This window comes from Salmo trutta, chromosome 5 (assembly GCF_901001165.1).
Source record: "Salmo trutta chromosome 5, fSalTru1.1, whole genome shotgun sequence".
Lineage (NCBI taxonomy): Eukaryota > Metazoa > Chordata > Actinopteri > Salmoniformes > Salmonidae > Salmo > Salmo trutta.
In genome coordinates, this window is record NC_042961.1 from 19,435,065 (window position 1) to 19,461,333 (window position 26,269).

At 44.4% G+C, this 26,269-nt stretch overlaps 1 protein-coding gene across 2 annotated transcripts in view; it reads right to left on the reverse strand.

Annotated features, from left to right (window-relative positions):
- The window catches only part of kcnq5a (potassium voltage-gated channel, KQT-like subfamily, member 5a), a 102,633-nt gene extending 87,152 nt beyond the window's left edge, over nt 1–15,481 (reverse strand). For both annotated transcript variants that reach the window (XM_029752805.1, XM_029752803.1), the window contains exon 1: nt 14,878–15,481. In XM_029752805.1, the coding sequence (XP_029608665.1) occupies nt 14,878–15,215 (338 nt within the window). In that variant the 5' untranslated portion in view covers nt 15,216–15,481. The remainder of the gene's footprint in view (nt 1–14,877) is intronic.
- Nucleotides 15,482–26,269: the final 10,788 nt, after the last annotated feature.

Consider the following 26,269-nt stretch of genomic DNA (forward strand, 5'->3'; position numbering starts at 1 on the left):
AAGCTAAAATGTTGGTAAAAACACCTGTCCTTGAAATGACAAAGTAATTTGTGGAATATTGCGTTTCTACATTGTGTAAAAGCACTATTTTGCTTTTGTACATTGCTTTTGTAATATGCCCATTTCATGCTTATCTTCTTAAAAAAGAAATAGTTTCAGAATATTCTGTGATGTTAACTAGCTAACCACTGAGGTAACATGACTGAACAAAGTGTAAACAAATAGTTAACAACACGCGAGTAGTTTTAGAACGGCCCACAACATGGTTTATAAATGTAAAATGTCATCCCGGTAATATGGGCCGGATCTTTTGGTTGGTCTAGAAGCAATCTGTTTTCACTGTAGTAATGGTGCAACCATGACGCTAACCAATCTGTATTTGTTTGTTTCTCTAGGGCACTCAGAAACAACGGTACAGCGAACCATTATCATTGCATCAATTAATATCTGGGAGATTTCTTTCATAGTCGCACAGTGCTCCCAAAATACAATTCCTGGTCACAGAGCAAAATATTTTGCTGCATTTGCGACCAAATTGGTAGCATTTTACAGCCCTGGTCACGCGACAGCGTTCAAGTGTCTATCTATATGAACTCTGAACACAGCCTTGATACAGCAGCCTTGGGAAGAGTCCCTGACAGGAATGGTATCCATGCAGATTCACAGTTTCTGATGGCTCTGCCCACTGGGCACACACTGGTTGAATGTTATTTTGATGTAATTTCAATGAAATGACGTTGAACCAACGTGGAAAGACATTAAATTCACGTCTGTGCCCAGTGGGTAGTGACAAATGGAAAATCGATCGATTTCATTAAGCTACTAACACACATGCAAAGATTCCACACTCACTGAACTTTATAAGAAACATTAATGTGTTGAAAATCCCAAATTGTCTGCATAGTCAACTTACACACAGCTCTGACACACACACTTACCCCACCAGACATGCCACCAGGGGTCTTTTCACAGTCCCCAAATCCAGAACAAATTCAAGAAAGCGTACAGTATTATATAGAGCCATTATTGCATGGAACTCCGTTCCATCTTATATTGCTCAAATAAACAGCAAACCTGGTTTCAAAAACAGATAAAGCAACACCTCACGGTACAATGCCTCTCCCCATTTGACCTAGATAGTTTGTGTGTATGTATTGATATGTAGGCTACGTGTGCCTTAAAAAATGAAAAAATTATGTTTTATGTAGTTCTGTCCTTGATCTGTTCTTGTTTATTAATGTTCTTTATTATGTCATGTTTCATGTTTGGTGTGGACCCCAGGAACAGTAGCTGCTGCTTTTGCAACAGATAATAGGGATCCTAATAAAATACCAAATACCCAAATACCAAAAGGACGTTTACTGGCAGACGCGCCACAACAAAGAGCAATCTTCAAACCTCAAAAACGCAACATGCGCTCATGATTCAAGTTTTCTCTTGATTCACAGCAGCTTGAAAAAAAGAGGGTGAACTGGGAAATGATTTAAATATTTAATTTAACCAAAAGTCCGTTAATGTGCTTTCAATGCATATTTCATCAAGACAGGACACATACAGAGGGAGGGAAGAATGTCTGGATGATCATCAGAGGCCGGCTCCCGCAGAGGAGGAGAGGAGCGAGGGATGATGTGGTGATATGGAGGTTGAAATTCCATTTCACTTAACCTCAACAACTTTTCATCAAAGACTAGGTATGCCCTGTTCACTTGTGCTGCCAAAGAATCACTGATGAGCAAACCGTAGTAGTTGAGCAAGCCCCAATGACAAAGGCACAATACGTGAGAAAGATAAAAGACACAGATGAGGAAAAACGCCAACCTGACTACTCTCTCCCTCTTCTCCTCTTTCTCTCATATTTTTTTCTCGAAACATCTTCCTCCCATAATACCTTTCTTCCCCTCACCCTCCTGACTCCCTTACTTTCTCTCATTCTCCCTCAATCTCTCTCTCTCTTTCTTTCTTTCTTTCTTTCTTTCTGTCTTCCACTCTTTTTTACTTTCTTTACCCCTCTCCCTCCCTTTCGCTCTCTCCTCCTGCCTGTGTCAGGTTTGCTGGGGAGTAGCCGTGATACTCGGCAGGTTCCTAACCACCCATTACACTCCCAGGCAGGTTGCTAGACACATGGCAACAAGGTCCACCCTCCTCAGGCCAGGGCATGAGAGGTCACTTCCTGCTAGGCCAGGGGTCACGTCAGCAGGTCACCTGGAAGGGTTTTCTAGCAAACTGTGAGACCAGCTTAGGAAGCAGATAAATGATCGTCAAAAGAGAGATGGGAAAAGAGAGAGAGAGAGAGAGAGAGAGAGAGAGAGATAGAGAGAGGACAGGGATGGATATATAAACTCAGCAAAAAAAGAAACGTCCCTTTTTCAGGACCCTGTCTTTCAAAGCTAATTTGGAAAAATCCAAATAACTTCACAGATCTTCATGGTAAAGGGTTTAAACACTGTTTCCCATGCTTGTTCAATGACCCATAAACAATTAATGAACATGCACCTGTGAAACGGTCGCTAAGACACTAACAGCTTGCAGACGGTTGGCAATTAAGGTCACAGTTATGAAAACTTAGGACAATAAAGAGGCCTTTCTACTGACTCTGAAAAACACCAAAAGAAAGATGCCCAGGGTCCCTGCTCATCTGCGTGAATGTGCCTTAGGCATGCTGCAAGGAGGCATGAGGACTGCAGATGTGGCCAAGGCAATAAATTGCAATGTCCGTACTGTGAGACGCCTAAAACAGCGCTACAGGGAGACAGGATGGACAGCTGATCCTCCTCGCAGTGGCAGACCACGTGTACCAACATCTGCACAGGATCGGTACATCTGAACATCACACCTGCGGGACAGGTACAGTATGGCAACAACAACTGCCCGAGTTACACCAGGAATGCACAATCCCTCCATCAGTGCTCAGACTGTCCACAATAGGCTGAGAGAGGCTGGACTGAGGGCTTGTAGGCCTGTTGTAAGGCAGGTCCTCACCAAACATCACCGACAACAACGTCGCCTATGGGCACAAACCCACCGTCGCTGGACCAGACTGGACTGGCACTGACGAGTCGCGGATTCGTCTCACCAGGGGTGATGGTCGGATTCGCGTTTATCGTCGAAGGAATGAGCATTACACCGAGGCCTGTACTCTGGAGCGGGATCGATTTGGAGGTGGAGGGTCTGTCATGCTCTGGGGTGGTGTGTCACAGCATCATCGGACTGAGCTTGTTGTCATTGCAGGCAATCTCAACGCTGTGCGTTACAGGGAAGACATCCTCCTCACTCATGTGGTACCCTTCCTGCAGGCTCATCCTGACATGACTCTCCAGCATGACAATGCCACCAGCCATACTGCTCGTTCTGTGCGTGATTTCCTGCAAGACAGGAATGTCAGTGTTCTGCCATGTCCAGCGAAGAGCTCAGATCTCAATCCCATTGAGCACATCTGGGACCTGTTGGATCGGAGGTGAGGGCTAGGGCCATTCCCCTCAGAAATGTCCGGGAACTTGCAGGTGCCTTGGTGGAAGAGTGGGGTAACATCTCACAGCAAGAACTGGCAAATCTGGTGCAGTCCATGAGGAGGAGATGCACTGCAGTATTTAATACAGCTGGCGGCCACACCAGATACTGACTGTTACTTTTGATTTTGACCCCCCCTTTTTTCAGGGACACATTATTTTATTTATGTTAGTCACATGTCTGTGAAACTTGTTCAGTTTATGTCTCAGTTGTTGAATCTTGTTATGTTCATACAAATATTTACACATGTTAAGTTTGCTGAAAATAAACACAGTTGACAGTGAGAGGACGTTTCTTTTTTTGCTGAGTTTTTTATATAGAAATGTATATGAATCACCGATGCTAGCTGCCCATGGGCATAGTTTGGTATTTTGGTATTTTATTAGAATCCCCATTAGCTGTTGCAAAAGCAGCAGTTACTGTTCCTGAGGTCCAGACAAAACATGCCTGGACACTGTCAGCTATTTTATCGCAGTGGAAAAGCACAGTACTTCACCCTATGCCCTTGCCTGTCTGTCCCATGGTGAAGAAAATGTATTTGTGTTTGGAGAAAAGTGTGTAGGTGTGGGGCAGGTGAGAGAGCCCTGCTTGAATCAGGAAGGCTGTCAGGGAAATATCAGGATGACTAGCTAACGCAACAGCAAGATGATGTGTGTGTGCGTGGGGGGGGGTCTCTAAAGCACGCACACAGGCACACAAACTCCCCTGCCCTCAATTACAATCTCTTGAATCAGTGGAACTCCCTTATGCTGACATACAATCAGAGCGTTGGGCTGAGGGCAGGGGGGTATTCCTGCATGGTGAGATCTGACAGAGTGATTGCTCCAGTGTTGCTGGGCAAGGGAGTCCTGGGTAGCTCAACCCCAACTGCGATGCATTTTGTGTGGGCAGAGAACACTCAGAGTGGTCTGTCTCTATCAATCAGCTTCACAGTCAACTGGGGGAACTGGCATCTCTCCTGAGGGTTTAGTGTATGACTAATAGGCATACACACAGATCCACTAACACGTTCTCAGCACAGTGATTTCAAGAACCTTTGATTACATACACACACATTGCCACAGAAAAACATCCAGTCACACACTGAAACACACATGGGTGGATAGGGAGGTGTATAATGTGAACGTCAAAGGTTGCGAATTCAAATCTCATCATGGACAACTTAGCAACTTTCAACTACTTACTAATTTTTAGCATCTTTGCAACTACTTAGCATGTTAGCTAACCCTTCCCCTTCCCCTAACCCTAACCTTAACCCTTTTAGCTAGCCCTTCCCCTAACCCTAACCTTAACCCTTTAACTTAACTTCAAACTTAACCCTAACCTTAACCCTTTGACTTATCTTCTAAACTTAACCCTAACCTTAACCCTTTAACTTAACTTCTAAACCTAACCCTAACCTTAACCCTTTAACTTAACTTCTAAACTTAACCCTAACCTTAACCCTTTGACTTAACTTCTAAACTTAACCCTAACCTTAACCCTGACCCGTTACAGATCTTTTTCTATTAAATGGTGTACCACATATGACTGTGGGCTACACTAGTTTATTTAGATTTGCTTAGAATTCCATGGCATTACTTTATAGTATTTTATGGTATGAAGAATACAATTGAGCATAGCTGAATAAAATAGAAAGGATATTTTCTCCAAACGATTTGAGGGAGTGCGCACATGCGGCTATTCTGTGTTGAGCGGTTAATTTAGAGTTATTTATGTAACTTTAGTTGTGATACAAATGTTAGGCTATATGTTTTGATTTTTCATACATTCTAAGGCTGCATGATGTGACTAATGATGATTTGAAAAAAGTTGCATGAAAGGCATGAGCTCTGCTTTGTTTTTTTGCACAGGCTGTACACACTTCATTGGTCTCTCATTCACAATTTGACAAGCACTTTATAATGCCTCGAATTTCCTGGCTGCATCCCCTTTTGGGGTCATAATACTCCTTTAAAAAAATCCATGTATTTTGCGGCCGGTGGCCGTTGATCCCTTGGGCTGAATATAATAATTATAATTCCCTTCTCCAGGCTGCCTGCCAAAACACCTCTCACTCACGTGGCTCTCCATCACATGATTGGGTCTTTCTCACAGGCTACAAGTGAAGACAGACACATCGGGGACGCAACTGTGGGCGTCCTTATCCAATTCCGAGGTGCATTTTGAAGATATTGAAAGAACTGTCCACATTTACTTTTCATCAGTCAACAACATAAATAGGCCTACTGAACAGCAAAAGCACTAGCCTATTTCAATCTACTATCCCCCATAGTATAAAAGTTTAACTATTCTATTCTGTGCGAGAAAAAAATATTCCAAACAATCTGGGAGAGTTGTGGGATGCAATAGATCCCAAATGAATACAACCACTAGCATCAACAAAACCTGTTTTAAGCAATGAGCCTGACGCAACAGATCAGAACGTTTAGCTTAAAATGTTGATAAACTATTAGGCTATTTCTTCACATTATAGGGGAGCAATGTGCACACAGCAGTAGGCTATAAGCCTTAAATGTTCCATTAGCAGGAAAACATAATTCTCAAAAGTGACCACAAATGCGATTGTGCATGTAATGCTTTTATTATAAAGGTGCATTTTAATGTTGAAAATGATCTTCCCCAAACTTGAAACTCACGCTCTACGTGGGTATGCCAGTTAGGCTCTACACCCGTTGTAAACTGGATTCATGTGCTTTATTTTAAGAAGTTATTTGGACACTTTAGTTTTGATACAAACCTTACCAAAACATATATAGACCTATGGGCTAGGCTGCATGAGGTGTGAGACTATGATATGAAAAAGTCGCAAAAAAAAGAATGCGCTGTTTGCCTTAAAGTGGGGAGGATTCACAAGTGCTAATATATCATTCCCAAGTGATAGGCTAATATTGTTACCCTATTACACTATTCTTGATTTAATGATATGAGATGTGTCAAGGGAGAAGGGGTGCTTTCATAGACGCGAGGGTCTCTGTGCATGCATTAGGGTTGGTGTATAAGGAGATAGTTTAGAGATTAAGAGATAACCATCTCTCTCGTCCTCACAGGCACCAGGCTCTCTCCCCTTCCTTCTCTCCCTCTACCTCTCTCTCTTTCTGGGCGCAGATGAAAGAAAAAGCTCAGCAGGGATGTGGTGACTGGGTTGTGTCACAGAGCCTAGTAAAGGATCAAACAGTGTCTCGTTCACCTAATGCCTCTCTCTGTCCGTTCATAATCTCAGTGACACACTGTTTATGTGCCTCTTCCTCTTTCTCTCTCTCTCTCTCTCTCTCTCTCATCCTTTCTTCCTCTCTCTCTATTTTGCCAACTTTGTCCATAGGGTACCTGCCAACACGCAATGTGCCTTTTTAAAAGTGAAACAAAACACTGGGTGTTTTATGTGTATGTGGGTTGTGTTTAGTTGACCTTGAGACAACAGTGACACAAAATGGAGTAAAAATCGAACTGAGTTACAGTGTAAATAAGGTTAGTTCTAAAGTAATGTTAATGCAGCTAATGTCAGAGTACCAACAAGATGAGTTGATGTGTTACCTGTCAATGCACTGCAGAGTCTCTTGAATCAATTGTGCCGACGCACTTAAGCTAAGCATCTGAGCAACACAATCCAGTTATCATTTCTGCGTAAGCGTCCCGCTTACACATACACAAACATTTACTTAGTACAAACTGGCTCTTCATCACAATCACACTCACAAACACACACAATAAGTCCGTGGAAACTTACTTTGGTTCCTAGGCTAGCACATGATGCAAATTGGTGGTTCTGTCCCGGGTCAGAAAATCTGATTACCCAAACACACAGCAGTACATTTTTGGATCGTAATGCCATTATTGATTCAATAATGGAGCACTATTTGGCAAGTGTAGGGCCTGGTATTTATCAGATTCATGCTAGAATGGTCGGATCAGACCTGCAGATATCAACGACTCAGGGAAATCCACACAGGCTTAGTGAGGGGAGAGTGGGGTTGGGGGGGACTAAGACTGATAGAAGTTGATAGAAGAAGTTGCTAATAGAATCAGATCTAAGGTCAGTTTTATGATGCAGAGGGTACAGTTGAAGTCGGAAGTTTACATACATCTTAGCCAAATACATTTAAACTCAGTATTTCAAAATTCCTGACATTTAATCCGAGTAAAAATTCCCTGTCTTAGGTCAGTTAGGCTCACCACTATATTTTAAGAATGTGAAATGTCATAATAATAGTAGAGAGAATGATTTATTTCAGCCCACAACATGATGCTGCCACTCTCGTGCTTCACGGTTGGGATGGTGTTCTCCGGCTTGCAAGCCTCCCCCTTTTTCCTACAAACATAACCATGGTCATTATGGCCAATCAGTTCTATTTTTGTTTCATCAGACCAGAGGACACTTCTCCAAAAAGTACGATATTTGTCCCCATGTGCAGTTGCAAACCGTAGCTTGGCTTTTCTATGGCGGTTTTGGAGCAGTGGCTTCTTCCTTGCTGACAGGCCTTTCAGGTTATGTCGATATAGGACTCGTTTTACTGTGGATATAGATACTTTTGTACCTCTTTCCTCCAACCTCTTCACAAGGTCCTTTGCTGTTGTTCTGGGATTGATTTGCACTTTTCACACCAAAGTACATTGAACTCTCGGAGACAGAATGCGTCTCCTTCCTGAGCGGTATGGCGGCTGCATGGTCCCATGGTGTTTATATTTGCGTACTATTGTTTGCACAGATGAACGTGGTACCTTCAGGCGTTTGGAAACTGCTCCCAAGGATGAACCAGACTTGTGGAGGTCTACAATTTTTTTTCTGAGGTCTTGGCTGATTTCTTTTGATTTTCCCATGATGTCAAGGAAAGAGGCACTGAGTTTGAAGGTAGGCTTTGAAATGAACCCACAGGTACACCTCCAATTAGCCTATCAGAAGCTTCTAAAGCCATGACATCATTTTCTGGAATTTTCCAAGCTGTTTAAAGGCACGGTCAACTTAGTGTATGTAAACTTCCGACTTCAACTGTATATCTATGGGCAACCTGTATCCAGAATAAGTTAAGCACTCACAAGCTCATCACATATCTACAGGACCAGACCCAGCCAGCCTCCTACCTGTTCCCCCATCGCTCTCTCTCTTCCTCTGTAAGACATACCTACAAGGATCACACACCAGTAATCCTGAGCTAAGTTCAATGGAGACATTCAAAGGGAGAGAAGTGGTCAGCCCACACACACACACACACACACACACACACTCCCCAGTGTCACATATATATCAATACACACAGGCATAGGCAGCTTCCCATACACACACCTACGCAGAGAGTAAAATTACCTCCCACACATACACAAACAGCAAGGATTTATAAAATAACACACAAGCACACAAAAAAACATCTGTGCCTGAGCTCAGGTTGGATATCACTGCAGCATTTTGATAAATGTAAAAATAGCAGTGGAGACATTTCTTTTACATGTGCATTTAGATATATTTATCTAGACTACAATGGGAAAATGTGCTTTCGGGGGTTAAATCCTTCCGAGAGATGTTCCTGTGTGTGTGTGTGTGTGTGTGTGTGTGTGTGTGTGTGTGTGTGTGTGTGTGTGTGTGTGTGTGTGTGTGTGTGTGTGTGTGTGTGTGTGTGTGTGTGTATGTGTGTGTTAGTGGTCTCTAACCTACAGCTCAGCACTAACTGAATGAACCCACTCGGGGGCAAAATAAAAACTTCCGCTGGAGTAAGCACACCACTGTGACTTATTGAAATGACCAATGAAAAATCCATTCGCTTTGAAGGGAGCCACCAGACTGAACCTCAATGGAATTAAAGCACACGCATTTATATAACTTGATCTCGAAGTGGCAATAAAAATAAACATAGACTCTATTCTTCTTTACTGTGGTCTCTCATCAACTACAAAGCAAATGATCTGAGGACAAAGTGTTTTATTTGCGATATTTGAAGCCATTACAATTGGGTTCTCGTATTACTTAAAATAGTACCTTATTACTCATTGTGAAACCAGACAATTGTCTACTGTCCCCAACCTCAGGGACAACACACTATCATGAGAGGAAGGAAGCAGCACAGGGCCCCTAGAGTTAAATGTGTGTTAAGTGCCTTCTATTAGGGGAAAACAGCAGTAGAAGACACTTGATATTCTGTGTCAGCAACCCTACAGTTTCTAGTTCATATCCCACAATATCTGGGATTCGAACCTGAAACTCCCTGAGACCAGGGTCCGACTCTAACCTCAAACCTCAACAATTATCCATCCATCATTCCTCTGGGAGTTCATGGCCTCTTAGTTGGTTTTAGTGTGTACTAGCTGTTACCAGTGCTGCAATTCAGACACGAGCCCAGTGCGTTTTTAGCTCTTTACACTTTTGAAATGACTTGATTGACTTGAGTCTTTATTGTTAAAGCCAAAAGCTATAATAACCTCAACCTCACACAGTCAATAAGAAAGAGGCATAGAACTCAATTAGACAGGGAGTTTATTGCGCTAGCAACAAGACTGCGGATTTACAATAAAAAAAATATTAAGTGAGTGCTTTGGGCATTTTCCTGCTATAGAATAGATTCACTATGTGCATGTCATGACCATGATTGATTATTTACATTGGCTAGAGATAGCCCAAGTGTCACGTGTGCCTAGGATTCTATTTTTGTTCTTTTTCCTTATTCCCTCATGTGTGCTTTATTTTGAATTTATTAACCTAGAAGTGCTTTAAATACAGTATTTGCCTATTCATATTGTGTGCTGTGTTTTGGATTACTTATTATTTACTTATTTGAGTGACTTCCTTTACTGTGAATCGGTTAAGCCCTTTTAAATGTCTGTCTCATTGTGTGAATGAGGGAATGAGTGTGTAAATTAGGAACCTGAGCCTATTTGATTCTGTGATCAGACATATGGGCTCCCGAGTGGCACTGCATCTCAGTGCTTGAGATGTCACTACAGGCACCCTGGTTCAAATCCAGGCTGTATTACAACTGGCTGTGATTGGGAGTCCCATAGGGTGGCACACAATTGGCCCAGCATTGTCTGGATTTGGCTGGTGTAGGCCGTCATTGTAAATAAGAATTTGTTCTTAACTGACTTCCCTAGTTAAATAAAGGTTACAAAAATATGCAGTTTGAAGGTGAAAACTATTTCTAAGATGCATACTTTTAGTTTTTCAGAACTCACTTCCCTCGCGCAAAAGAGGGAGGCTTGTGGTGCTAGCACATGTATACATCAAATACACTGTTGGAACTCCAATTAAGATGTTTACATGTCCTAATACTTCTAAAGATTGCTCAGAAAACCAGGTGTTTTAATCGGTATATGCTTACAGTACTTCGATAAGGATCTTACTCAGATTAAGATAAACATGACTGATGTCATACTCAGCCTACTGCCATAATCAGTTGAATATCGAATTATTATTGTGCATGTAAAAGTACTCAATGTTTTGCAGATTCAAGCCAGAAGAGGACAGGTGCCGCAGGTCGGCCACACCACTACTGCCGCTACGTCTAGGGAGAGGGGAACGGGATGAGTGTGACCATGCTCGGAACAACGTGTGAGTGCTCACCAATGGTTCCCAGTATGATGACGTTTCTGATTAAGCTTCCTCCCCGCTCTCCAGACGTGTCCTGTCTAGATGACACTGCCGAGGCGAGGCCATAACCACATGGTCGGGAACCCAGGAACGCTAACGCCGAGATTACAAATTTGCCATTACAACATTGGACTTTAGGGTGCGTGTGGTGTGGTGTGAGTGTCCGTGCCTGTCTTTGTCTTTGTGTTATTGTAACCCCCTTTTAAAAATAAACAAAGAGAAAATAATATTAAAGAATCGTAAACTGACTGTCTACCTCCTGCCTGTGTCTGTGGCATTGGGATCCTCAAGAAGCTTCGTTTTTGACGCAAGCATGACACAACAATTTCCGTAAAAACAAACAAATGGATGGCTATGTGTTTGTATGTGTTCAGTAAGTATTTGCACGTATTATATGTGTGGTCCATCTCTTGTGGTGCATTGTGGGTCTGCGTTGTGGTCAGGGTAGCTACAGATTGTACACCAGATAATGTGATATAACAAAAGATTGCTGGTGTCCATTGCTGGGCGTTACAGGGAAACCCCATAGAAACCGGAGCCATAGATTTTTTTAACTAACCTGTTCTTGGCAATACTTTATTTGTTCTCAATTCAGTAAAAAAAAGTATCTTACAAATGTATGTTTCCAGTTGCAGGTGGTTCTACAAAAAAACAGCGAAAACTCAAAGATATTAAATCCAGGTGTTGTATCGAGTGAGATATGCCTCTAGCATATGTATAGATCTTTGTTTTGGTCGCACTGTGTGACGTGCTGTCATCTACTTCTACACGTGTCCGTGCCCGCGTCGCACAGAAAGAGTTTTCTGAGAAATGCTAGATGTTCCCTGCATAGATGGCGAGGAGCCTCCTTGTGTGGTACAAAACATGGGTCTTTCCTGTAACGTCCAGTAATGGACACCAAAACTCTTTGGTTATATCACATTATCTGGCGTACAATCTGTAGCTATGGTTATGGAACATGTAAGGACTTAACCCCGGTGACCCTGCTGTCCCGCATGAACAAATAAAACGTCAACATCCTGCTTCACAGCCCATCTGTGTTCCCCATCTTACCCAACCTGACAGCTGAATTTCCTACTTCACACTCCACACCATGAAGCAACTGTAGTCTTAGGAGACTGTTAGTAGACTGTTAAAACTTCTACTAATACAAAATTCAGCACAAATGTGTGTGTGTTTTTTTATTTTACCTTTATTTAACTAGGCAAGTCAGTTAAGAACAAATTCTTATTTTCAATGACGGCCTAGTAACAGTGGGTTAACTGCCTTGTTCAGGGGCAGAATGACAGATTTTTACCTTGTCAGCTCGGGATTTCGAGCTTGCACCCTTTCGGTTACAAGTCCAACGCTCTAACCACTAGGCTACCTGCCACCCCCTGTGTGTGTGTGTGTGTGTGTGTGTGTGTGTGTGTGTGTGTGTGTGTGCGCATGTGTGTGTGTGTGTGTGTGTGCGTGCGCGTGTGTGTCACAGCAAGACATCAGACCAGCTTAATTCAGTTCTCTCTAAATGTCATCTTATATAATTGAAAGCATATATGTGGGTGCAATGTATTTTAGTGCTTCGCATCCCATGATGAGAAATTTGATCTCTAACTTTGACTGAAGGAGTCAGATAACAGAAAGTATAACATTCTACACAATAGTTCACCTGACACAAGACTGAATCCAAACGTTACACTGTTGATTTTATGTGCATTTTACATTTACTGTGCTTTTCGCCATATTTGTTGATAACAAAATCTGAAAATACTCTGGATACATTCAGTAACGTGATTGGACTATTCCTGGAAAACATGGGGTAAGTACAGCATGAGACTAACTAACTGGTGTCTCCAAGTGGACACACACCTCTCCAAAGTGTGCACAGTTTCAATGCACTTTTATGGCTGAAAGAATAGTCTTCAACTATAAGGTCCTTTAGCTCTCCTAGTTGTGCTGCTGGGGAACTAGAGCAAGCACACTTGTAGTTGTTAAGTTTGCAACACAACCAGCATCCCTGCCATCACACAATTGCTGTTGTTGTTTATGCAATCCAAAAAAGGTCCATTATATATCGCAATGTGGGTCAGGTGGGCATGATTTCAAAGCTTGTTCTATTGCCGACATGACTAGCCAAGTTATGAAGTATGATCTTACAGTGTTAGTCTTTCACAAGGCAATTCAGAGAAACAGACCGTCATTTTGGTGCACATAGAGAGGAGTCGTGAGTGCATTCAGGTGCGTGTGAAGAGACACATTTTCTTCACAATAAACAAACAGAGTCATTCTGTTCAGAACAACCCAGGGTATGACGACTTGTCGTCTTGTAAATGTAAATCAAACATAGTGATCATAGACGTTGACACTGTATATGGACTCACGGGTGTTCGTCTTGCTTGTATGACATCAAAGCAGCATTTATTATAATCCTCATCTTTCAAAACATATCAAGTCATCTTCATTTACAGCATTTCCCTCACTCAGACAACAAAACATGCGCAAAAGTTGCCCAATTACCGGGAGGGATGAGGGCAACTTCTTGTCTCGCAAGCTGCTCAAGTTTAGAACGGCTGCCAGTGAAAACCCATACAGCGCTGTGAAGCACAGAGCCTGAGCTCGGACGTCATGTATAACATGTTACTGTACAGCCACTACGTTCCGACGTAGGCGCTTATTAGTGCCCAACTCTGCCATTTTCAAGCCACAAAGGGGTTAAATATAGAACTTTTAGGGGTGCGATATATGAAGCAAGCAATAGAAACCTTTTTGGTTCTATCCAGAGACGTATTTTCTACAACAGCAGCATCCAGCTGTTACAATGAAACAATTCAGAAAAGGCACTTGGACACACACACACAAACACACACACCAATATCATTTATATGGTGCATATTGTTCAATATGTTTTTTGTTGTTGTAAAGGTTCTATAAAGAACCATGCTTATAAGGTTCTAAATGGAACATTAATTGTGCTATAAAGAGCCTTTTCCTACGGTTCTATAAAGAACCATTAGAAAAAGGTTCTATATAGCCCCAAAAAAATTGTTCCTCAATGTTTACAACCCTTTTTGGGGCTATATATTATCGTTCTTTATATCATCTTTATGGAGAACGGTTCTATAAAGAACCTTTCTAACTCTTAAATGTTATTTGTAGAACTATACAGGCGGTTTTATTCTAGTTTAATAGCCATATTATATTTTTAAAATTCTATAGGTTTTATTAACGTGTTTATTAACAAGTTGAAGATAAATCAGGTGTGTTAACTCTGGAATGACAGGGGGTCCCTGGGGAGAGCATTTGGGAACTACTGACTCAGTCAAACGTTCTCAACTGACACATGGCCATATGTGAGTCTGTCACAAGACACCATCACTGTCCATAGTCCTATATAACATGTGATATAGCATAATACAACAGATTAGATCAACTGGGATGACACTCTCACACATGGTTGTACAAAAAGAGCTGTGAACAAACCACGCCCCAAAATATTACATATGAGCTGCTGCCCCTAAATTTTAATTATCACTTAAAGTGTGGAGAAAAAAAACTTTATTGAGCGGCAAAGAACCAGTGAAGAGCTCAAAGTGTCAGTATGGTTCCACATAGAACCATCACCCTTCCCTTGAGGAACCCACTTTTTTGTGTACACTTACTTCACTTGCACAAAATCTCTAATCATTGTCTTTCCCCCTCTGTAGCTCTGTGCGCTACAAGAATTCCCAGCAACAGGTGACTGATGAAGTAGCCTACCATTAAATTACTGTTTAAATCTGTTTACACGAGGCCTACATGATAACAGCTTGTATACTCACACGAAGGCGTGGTAGATGAACGCCCATGCCCTGGGTCTCTCCAGTACATTATAGAGGTAATTCTGGAGACGACGGTAGTGCGCGTTTCTGCGCCCGCTCTGTGCGCTGTAGATGAGCGGCTTCCCGAGCAAACTCAACCGGGCGTCCTTTCGCCTCTCCGCGCCCCCTGCACCTGCCGCGCCTGGCGAAAGCATCCCGTCTCCGACTCGAACAGCGTTGTTCATCATCCTCCGTCCAGACTCCACATCTTTCAACCTATAGTTCTGAGCCCGACGCCCTGGAGAGGTTTTCATCCAGAGCCCAGAACTGGCTTCATCGCCACTGTGGTTGCGGGGCATGGCATCACCAACACCGGCTGGGGATGTGCAGTAACCACGGGGACGTGCACATATAGTATAAAAGAGTTTGCACAAAGAGGTCTGTTGGAAAAGCAAACTAAGGTGTAGGAAAGAAAAGCATACTGCTAAATTGATGAATGAATGTAAATAACTATAATTAACACTAGGCTATTTTATGCTGTCATATACTGGGGTTCGGTGCGGTAAGTAGAATTCTGGGGTTTGGAGACTTCTGTGCTCACGGCGCTTTGGGCATCTGCGTGAGGCGCGGGAAGAGCGGGGTTATGAAGGAGTGTCAACGTCTCCTGGACAGATATTTGGCGAGGGGAGGGAATCACCCGACACTCACTCACTCACTCACTCATCCTTCCTCCCACCCTCCCTCTCTTTCTCTTTCTCTCCCCCCTTTCTCTCTTTCTCTGACTTCGTAATATCCACGCGGCTCAGGATTTGCACAGACAGACAACCAGCTCGATGTTTCTGAACCCGGTTCAAGCTTGCCTTCCAAAGTGGCGCTTAGTTTGGCTGTTCAGTGCGCGCGTCTTCAATCATGGCACAGCAGTTGTGTAGAATATTGAATCCCTCGGATACCAAGTATGTGGAATTAGAGAACAGCAACAAGCCCATGGCTACCTGGGAATTGATGTGAGGCTTCAGCAGAGCAGGGGACAGGCACGTGTGGTGCTGAGGAAAACCTATTCAGGAGTTAATCATCTGTATTCTGAAATGCTGCCTCAATATAATACCTTTTTCAAACACCCGAAACAGCTTTTTCCTGCCATCTAGACCCATTTATAATGATGCTTTTTCCTGCATATCTAAGCTCACATCTTGAGTTGTCTGTATCCTCCTGACTGGTAGCCCTTTTTTTTTAAGAAACAAAATATGCTTCTCTGCATCTATGCAAAACTCTGGGTAAAAGTTTGAAAGGAATGTGAGTCTTATTAATAAGCCTACGTTTAGTTATCACTTGCTTTTCTAAAGTCTGGTACCTTGCCATCAGACATGCCAGTTAAGACAGTAATAGTAATATTAGGCCTACAGAGAAAAAACTGAAGACAAATCTGAGGGGGCACTTTCCCCTGTGCCGGCTATGGGCATGATGCCTCTGCTTGTAATCTTATCCAAAATATCAACGGGCACCTGTGGATTGGGCTTCAATTAAGTAAGGGATAATCAACAAGGGGATATGCATTCTATGGAAAATAATGAACAAGGTGGAAGGTGTGTTCCACCACTCGCTAGCAGAGACACATTCCCATGATTATATAAAATGTTACACCAAGTTTAAAAGTACAACTAAAATAAGAATTAAAAAAATTCTGAGTTTTTGGTCAATATGACATGCCTAAACGATAAAATGGAAATATTTGTTGTTCATTTATTGTATTATCATCCAAATATCAGTTTAAATCATAACAATATTATTCATTTAACTCAAATAATATTTTCATCAAAAGCAAAAGCCTAAAAGTGTTACTTTTTGCTCCCCGCTCTCCCTCCCCTACGCTTCCATTTTAATGATTGTGAACACAAATAAGATTACTTCATTCAGAACCAAACAAAGTTTATATTACATCACAAATAACTTGTGTCAAAAGAAGAGGACATAAACCTCGGGTAGGTCCAGTTCAGCACTGTCCTCCCTCCTACTCAATGTATCCCAGATTGTCAGACTCTCTTGTAGCCTGAATATGGGCAATGAGATTCATACGTACCCAACGTTTTTGGGTTGGACTTCCTTCTTTTTTTGTTTCCGTTTCAAATATGACTATCTGTCCTCATTTCTCGTTTATGTACATTTCTTTGATATTTTTTGCGTTTATGGCTGCAGGTCACACGCTCCTCAAACCGCAATTCATAGGCAACAGAGTTTCTCTGCCCACGGGATCTCAAGTGAAACACCTTATATTGTAGACTATTAGGCCTACGCAGCGGAATAAATTATATCCACACAAATACAGTGGCATCCTTATGAGAGGATATAAAACAACAGATTAATAAATACAGTGAATTTGAGAGGAGACTTGTGTGTGTGTGTGTGTGTGTGTGTGTGTGTGTGTGTGTGTGTGTGTGTGTGTGTGTGTGTGTGTGTGTGTGTGTGTGTGTGTGTGTGTGTGTGTGTGTGAGCATACATGCATTTACTGTGTTATGTCAGATGAGGGAGCTTTATGGACAGGGTGTCTACGAAGATAATGTCTTTCAGGAGTTACTAAGTTACTAGTAGGCCATTACCGAGCCATATCCCCTGCCTCTCTCAGCAGGGCAGAAGGCCATCATCCTGTTCTCTAATATCAGTAAGACCACAAGCATCTGTGAAACTACTTCAGAAGGGCAATTTGCACAGCATAAGAACCATACTCTCTACGTCACTGTTGCGACTGTACCTCTCATTCGGGAGCAGTCCTAGCAGGACCACTAACTGTCATTTTAGTATTCTGAATCTGCTATCTGTGTCATAACAAAAGTACCCCATCTAGTGGTGACAGGTTGACATCACAAGAAGTCTGGGTTGTCTGTTTTCTTGCATGCTTATTATAGCATGAAACTAAGTCCACATTTCACTTTTGCTCTACTATTACAATAGTCAATATAATCATGGATGCATTCAAAGGGTAAGAGTTATAAAGAAGTCTTTAGAAAGGCTTAATTAAATGGGTAAATCCACTCATGAAGCAGCAATGGAGGTCATTAAACTTGCATGTTAGCCTGCAGGTCTCCCTTCAAAGCAGCTAATCTAAGCATCCACACATACATGAACTCTTCTCAGTTGTCAGTCATATAGCCTTGTGGGATCTATCAGCAACTCATCTCCTTTTATTCTGTTTCATAAAACCAATGGTTCTACAAAATGAATTAGATGATGCACCAGTTTGGAAAAACTGCTAGTAGAAATCATTCAACCATTGGGCATAACACAGTATATGGGGAGTCTAACAGAGCGAGAGAGTGAAAAGGGAATAGAGCGAAAGAGAGAGAGAGAGAGCAAATGTACTACAGACAGTGGGAGAGAGATAGATAGGGAGATAGACCGAGACCAGTGAGAGACCAGTTTGGTTCATGGAATGTTTAGGCCTCTCTTCGTCCTGTGCCATATTTTTTCGGAGCTGCCGGAGCATGGCACAGCCATGAGGCAGAGCATGAGGCCAGACAAGCGCCCCCATAATGTGTGCCATTAAAATACTGAGGAGATTACATGGCTATCGGGATCAAGGCAGGGCCCCATGAGTAATGATTCTTAAAACATTAGCAGTGGACGCTAGCGGGAGATGAGTTCCAGACTTGATATGCTCCTTAGCATATTTTCTAGATCCAGGTTATAAATCAGATTATTTTTATAGTAAGAGATTTTTTTTACACCACAGTGGTCATGATTTTGATACATAGCGGAATGTTGTGCCAGGCAAGGAGATTGAGCACCTTCTCACCTCCAGCTAAAATAAACTCAGTTCAAGTTAGCAACCAAACAGGGTTAGAGTTAGGGTGTCACGTCTACTCCCGCTCCTCCCATCCAGCTTTCGACATCGCCAGTATACTAACCACCGGTCCTGGTAACCATCATTATGCGCACCTGTTAGCAATCATTACGCACACCTGCGCTTCATCATGAGGCACACCTGGACTTCATTACCGCACTCATTACCTCCCCTTTATCTGGCACTCTCTTAGGTTCTTTCCTCAGGCAGTATTGTTAATTGTCAAGACGCTACACCTATGTTTTATCAGTCCATGGTCTTTGTTATATTAAACTTACCACCTGCTTCTCGACTCCCAGTGTCTACGTTACAGAATACTGCCTCACAAAATGGAAGCAGCAGGAAATCAGAACATCTCCCAGACGGTCGACGAGCAGAGATACCTACTTTGTCAACACCATGACCAGCTAGCACAACTAGGGACGGCTATGGAAGAGGTTCAACTCCATGAACATACCCGAGAGGTGTTGCCTTCAACTAGCAGAGGATACTCTACCACCAGTCGAGCCAGCACACCAGCCCATTCAACAACCCGTCCAGGTCAGCGATGCCCGTTTGTCCCTCCCGGATAAATATGATGGCACCCCATCTAAATGCCGTGGCTTCCTACTACAGTGCTGCCTCTACTTTGCGCACCAGATGGGAGCGCAAACCACCGAGAGGTCCAAGGTTGCCACGGTCTGCTGACTGGGTGGGCGTTGGAATGGGCCACGGCCGTCTGGAAGAGGAGCTAGATTCACATGAGAGGTTCATAGTTCTGTTCAAATGTATTTTCGATCATCCACTGGAGGGCAGAGAGGGAGGTAAAAGCCTACTCCAACTACTGCAGGAGGACCAGACTACTGCCGAGGACGTGCTCACCTTCCCGGACAGTAGCAGCATCCAGCAGATGGAATGAGCCAGCGCATCGGAATGCTATTCAGAAGAGGACTGTGCGAGGAGGTCCAGACGGAACTGGCCTGTCAAGACAACCTATCCTTGGACGCACTCGTTGCGATATCCATCTGGATAACCTACTTTGGGATCATCAGCACTCATCACTTCTCTCCCTCCCTCAGGAAACACTTTGAATCAGAGCAGAACCCATACAGGTAGGGGTCACACGCGACGCAGATGGAGACAGCGTTGGCTTTGTCTCTATTGTAGTCAAGGAGGGCTCCAGCAGTGTCCGGTATGTCCCAACTCAGGATCCATGAGAGCAGAGGGACGGTCATGTGATCTTCCACGTCCTGGGGCAGGTGTGAGTATACCTTCATCACTTTCTGCCAAACCCTTTTTGGTGTTGCACGCCAGTTGACTGTCCCTCATGTACTGTTTCTACAGCGTTAGTGGATTCCGGTGCCACGGCAGACTTTATTGACCCGACCCTCTCTTAACATCACCTCATATCCGCTCTCCTCTCCTTTCCCGGTTCAAGCCCTCGATAATTGGCCATTAGGTTCAGGGACCATCACACACATCACCAAACCACTCACCCTCACCGTGGAGTCCATCCATCTTCATCGCCCTTGGGACTGTGCCATCGACCTGCTTGCAGGCTCTGCGCAGACGCATCTACCCTCTTGTCAGTGGCTGAAACCATGGCCGTGGAGGAGTACATCCATGAGGCACTCCAACAAGGTTTTAGCCGCATGTCCACTTCTCCTGCGTCTGAAGGATGGCGGGTTACATCCGTGTATTGATTAGAGGACTCAATGAGATCACAACCAAGTACTGTTACCCTCTCCCGTTGGTGCAGGCAGCCATCGAACAGCTCCGCGGGGCCCAGTTCTTTACCAAATTGGACCTGCGGCATGCATACAATCTCATCCGTATCCAGGAGGGGGATGAATGGAAGACAGCTTTTAGCACTGTCTGGTCTTTACGAGTACTTGGTGATGCCCTTTGGCTTAGCCATGCTCAGTCAGTGTTCCAGGCATTCATCAACAAGATGTTCCGGGACATGCTCAGTCGCCAGGTGGTCGTGTATATTGATGACAGGGGTTACAACTGTTTTTGGGGTTTTCCAACTTCTACCGCTGTTTCATCAGGAACTTTAGCTCCTCTCACCTCTCAAGGGTGGTCCCCATAGGTTGGTGTGTAGTTCAGCATCTGACGAGGCCTTCCGCCTACTGAAGGGACGTTTCACCTCTGCCCCATTGCTCAAACACCCAGATCCCACAATACACTTTGGTGGAGGTGGACTCTTCAGAGGTGGGCATGGAGGCAGTTCTGTCTCAAGGTAATCCACAAATTGTATCCGTGTCTGTATTACTTTAAGAAACTGTCCCCTGCAGAGGAATTACTATGTCTGCGATTGCGAGCTCCTGGCGGTGAAGTTGGCATTAGAGGAGTGGAGACACTGGCTGGAGGGCGCCAAGGATCCATTCGTCATCCTCACCGACCATCGGAACCTGGAGTACATACAGACAGTGAGTAGGCGGAATCTGCGCCACGCAAGGTGGGCCTTTTTCTTTACGAGATGTAACTTCATGCTGACCTATCGCCCAGGTTCAAAGAACGGCAAAGCCAATGTCAAATCAAAATCAAATCAAATGTATTGATATAGCCCTTCTTACATCAGCTGATATCTCAAAGTGCTGTACAGAAACCCAGCCTAAAACCCCAAAAAGCAAGCAATGCAGGTGTAGAAGCACGGTGGCAAGGAAAAACTCCCTAGAAAGGCCAGAACCTAGGAAGGAACCTAGAGGAACCAGGCTATGAGGGGTGGCCAGTCCTCTTCTGGCTGTGCCGGGTGGAGATTATAACAGAACATGGCCAAGATATTCAAATGTTCATAGATGACCAGCAGGGTCAAATAAAGTCACAGTGGTTGTAGAGGTGCAACGGGTCAGCACCTCAGGAGTAACTGTCAGTTGGCTTTTCATAGCCGATCATTCAGTGTATCTCTACCGCTCCTGCTGTCTCTACAGAGTTGAAAACAGTAAGTCTGGGACAGGTAGCACGTCCGGTGAACAGGTCAGGGCTCCATAACCGCAGGCAGAACAGTTGAAACTGGAGCAGCAGCACAACCAGGTGGACTGGGGACAGTAAGGAGTCATCAGGCCAGGTATTCCTGAGGCATGGTCCTAGGGCTCAGGTCCTCAGAGAGAGAAAGGAAGAAAGAAGGAGAGAGAAAAGAGAGGGAATTAGAGAGAGCAGACTTAAATTCACACAGGATACTGGAGAAATACTCCCGATATAACAGACTGACCCTAGCCCTCCGATAAACTACTGCAGCATAAATACTGGAGGCTGAGACAGGAGGGGTCAGGAGACACTGTGGCCCCATCCGATGATACCCCCAGACAGGGCCAAACAGGCAGGATATAACCCCACCCACTTTGCCAAAGCACAGCCCCCACACCACTAGAGGGATATCTTCAACCACCAACTTACCATCCTGAGACAAGGCCGAGTATAGCCCACAAAGATCTCCGCCACGGCACAACCCAAGAGGGGGCGCCAACCCAGACAGGAAGATCATGTCAGTGACTCAACCCACTCAAGTGACGCACCCTCCTAGGGACGGCATGGAAGAGCACCAGTAAGCTAGTGACTCGGCCCCTGTAATAGGGTTAGAGGCAGAGAATCCCAGTGGAGAGAGGGGAACCGGCTAGGCAGAGACAGCAAGGGTGGTTCGTTGCTCCAGTGCCTTTCCTGTGGCTCAGTTGGTAGAGCATGGTGTTTGCAACGCCAGGGTTGTGGGTTTGATTCCCACGGGGGGCCAGTATGGGAAAAATAAATTTAAAAATGTATGAAATGTATGCATTCACTACTGTAAGTCGCTCTGGATAAGAGCGTCTGCTAAATGACTAAAATGTAAATGTTTCCGTTCACCTTCACACTCCTGGGCCAGACTACACTCAATCATAGGACCTACTGAAGAGATGAGTCTTCAATAAAGACTTAGAGGTTGAGACCGAGTCTGTGTCTCTCACATGGGTAGGCAGACCATTCCATAAAAATGGAGCTCTACAGGAGAAAGCCTTGTCTCCAGCTGTTTGCTTAGAAATTCTAGGGACAATTAGGAGGCTTGTGATCGTAGCGTACGTGGAGGTATGTACGGCAGGACCAAATTGGAAAGATGGGTAGGAGCAAGCCCATGTAATGCTTTGTAGGTTAGCAGTAAAACCTTGAAATCAGCCCGTGCCTTAACAGGAAGCCAGTGTAGGGAGGCTAGCACTGGAGTAATATGATAAATTTTTGGGTTCTAGTCAGGATTCTAGCAGCTGTATTTAGCACTAACTGAAGTTTATTTAGTGCTTTATCCGGGTAGCCGGAAAGTAGAGCATTGCAGTAATCTAACCTAGAAGTAACAAAAGCATGGATTAATTTTTCTGCATCAATTTTGGACAGAAAAGTTCAGATCTTTGCAATGTTACGCAGATGGAAAAAAAGCTGTCCTTGAAACAATCTTGATATGTTCGTCAAAAGAGAGATCAGGGTCCAGAGTAACGCCGAGGTCCTTCACAGTTTTATTTGAGATGACTGTACAACCATCAAGATTAATTGTCAGATTCAACAGAAGATCTCTTTGTTTCTTGGGACCTAGAAAAAGCATCTCTGTTTTGTCCGAGTTTAAAAGTATAAAGTTTGCAGCCATCCACTTCCTTATGTCTGAAATACAGGCTTCCAGCGAGGGCAATTTTGGGGCTTCACCATGTTTCATTGAAATTTACAGCTGTGTGTCATCCGCACAGCAGTGAAAGTTAACATTATGTTTTCGAATGACATCCCCAAGAGGTAAAATATATAGTGGTCCTAAAACGGAACCTTGAGGAACACCGAAATTTACAGTTGATTTGTCAGAGGACAAACCATTCACAGAGACAAACTGATATCTGTCCGACAGATAAGATCTAAACCAGGCCAGAACTTGTCCGTGTAGACCAATTTGGGTTTCCAATCTCTCTAAAACAATGTGGTGATCGATGGTATCAAAAGCAGCACTAAGGTCTAGGAGCACAAGGACAGATGCAGAGCCTCGGTCTGACGCCATTAAAAGGTAATTTACCACTTTCACAAGTGCAGTCTCAGTGCTATGATGGGGTCTAAAACCCGACTGAAGCATTTCGTATACATTGTTTGTCTTCAGGAAGGCAGTGAGTTGCTGCGCAACAGCTTTTTCTACATTTTTTGAGAGGAATGGGACATAGTTTTTTATCTTTTCTGGGTCAATTTTTGGCTTGATGTCCATCTCTACGGTTCGGGAGAGGGTCCTGTCTAGAGTGCACCCATAATCCCTTCCCCTCGAGTCATAGCTCCTGTGGTCTGGGATGTAGCTGTGGACATTCGCCAGGCCTGCACCCACTACCTGTCCTCCTGAGCACATCTACATTCCCATGGGGATAAGAGATCAACTGGTATTTCTCGTACTACTCAATCTATCTCCGAGAAGTATTGGTGGCCTACCTCGGCGCAGGACGTTATTCGCTACGTCAACTCCTGTTCCGTATGTGCCCAAACCAAATCTCCCCGCAATGCTCCAGCAGGGAAACTCCTTCACATGCCTCAGCGTCCCTGGTCTCATCTACACATTGACTTTGTCACTGATTTCCCCTCTGACAGTTTCCCCACCACCATTTTGGTGGTTGTGGAAATATTTTCCAAATCCTGTCGTTTCATCCCGCTCTCTGGGCTCCCTACTGCTCTCCAGGTTGCAGAGGTACTGTTCCAGCAGGTTTTCCGGCATTATGGCCTTCTGGAGAACATCGTCTCTGACCATGGCCCCCAATTCACATCACGGATCTGGAGCGCCTTTATGGAGATGCTCGAGGTCACGGTCAGCCTCACTTCCGGGTATAAGCCTCAATCTAACAGGCAGGTGACGAGGATGAACCAGGAGCTGGGGTGTCACTGGCAGGGAGAGTGGGCCCGACTCCTTCCATGGGCGGAGTATGCCCAGAATTCATTACGTCACTCGTTCTCTGGGCTGACTCCCTTCTAGTGTTCTTGGTTTTCAGCTGGCCCTGGCTCTGTGGACCCCGGGCCAGACTGAAGCTCCTGCAGTGGATAAGTGGTTCCAGGGCGCAGAAGTGTGGCGTGAGACTCCAGCTCGCCGTCCACCGTCAGAAGGAGCAGGTAGACCGCCATTGCAGTGAGACACCATGTTCCATCCTAGGGAACGTGTCTGGCTCTCTACCAGGAACCTCCTACTCCGCCTGCCCTGCAAGAAGCTGAGCTCCCGGTTTGTAGGGCCGTTCAAGGTTCTCCGGAGGGTCAACGAGGTGACGTATAGGTTACAGCTTCCCAGTTACTACTGTATCTCACCTTTTCATGTCTCCCTTCTCAGGTCGGTGGTTCCTGGTCCCCTGGCTGATGGTGGCTGACACCCCTCCGCATCCCCCTGAACGTCGGGAGGTCCTGCCTATGGCGTCAGATCCCTACTGGATTCTGGCCATCGTGGGGTTCGGCTCCAGTACCTGGTGGACCGGGAGGGGTACGGCCCAGAGGAGCGGTGTTGGGTTCCGGTGGAGGACATTCTGGATCCCAACATCTGTGATTTCCATCTTCGCAGGCCAGCCCGCTTCTCATCCTCGGGGCCGTCACTTTGGCCGGTGTCGTCCTGGAGCTGCGCGTCAGAGGGGTGGTACTGTCACGTCTCTTCTCCTCCGGTGTTCGATGTCGCTGGTTTACTAACCACCGGTCCTGGCATCAATCGTTACGCGCTTCATCATGAGGCACACCTGGACTCCATTACCTCCCCTTTATCTGGCACTCCCTTAGATTCTTTCCTTAGACGGTATTGTTTGTTTCATGTCAAGACGCTACTCCTGTTATATCGTTCTTTGTTATATTAAACTTACTAACTGCACCTGCTTCTCGACTCCCAGCATTTACATTACATAGGAATATAGTTAGGCTGTGTGGATAATTAGTTTAACTATTGCAGAGCTTAACAAGGTTAACAATGGATGATGCTTGCAGTAGGTTTATTTGAGGGCTCACAGTATGACACGTCAACTATAACATTGATACCAATTCACATCATTTATCCAGTTGCATGATCTATCATCTACACTGAGTGAACAAATCATTAAGAACACCTGCTCTTTCCATGACAGACTGACCAGGTGAAAGCTATGATCCCTTAATTATGTGACTTAAATCCACTTCAATCAGTGCAGTTGAAGGGGAGGAGACGGGTTAAAGAATGATTTTAAGCCTTGAGACATGAATTGTGTGCCATTCAAATGGTGAATGGGCAAGACTGTAACGCCCTGATCTGTTTCACCTGTCCTTGTGATTGTCTCCACCCCCTCCAGGTGTTGTTTTTCTCCCCAGTGTATTTATCCCTGTTTCCTGTCTCTGTGCCAGTTCATCTTGTATGTTAGTCAAGTCAACCAGCATGTTTTTCCCGTACTCTGTTGCTATTCTCTTGATAGTCTTCCCAGTTTTGATCCCTGCCTGACTCTGGACTACTTTCCCTCCTGCCTGCCCTGACCTTGATTCTACGTGCCCTTTGGTACCTTTTGGACTCTTAACTGGTTTTGACCCTTTTGCCTGTCCACGACCATTCTCTTGCCTTATCCTGTTGGCTTAATAAATATTGTAAGACTCCAACCATCTGCATCCTGTGTTTGCATCTGGGTCTCG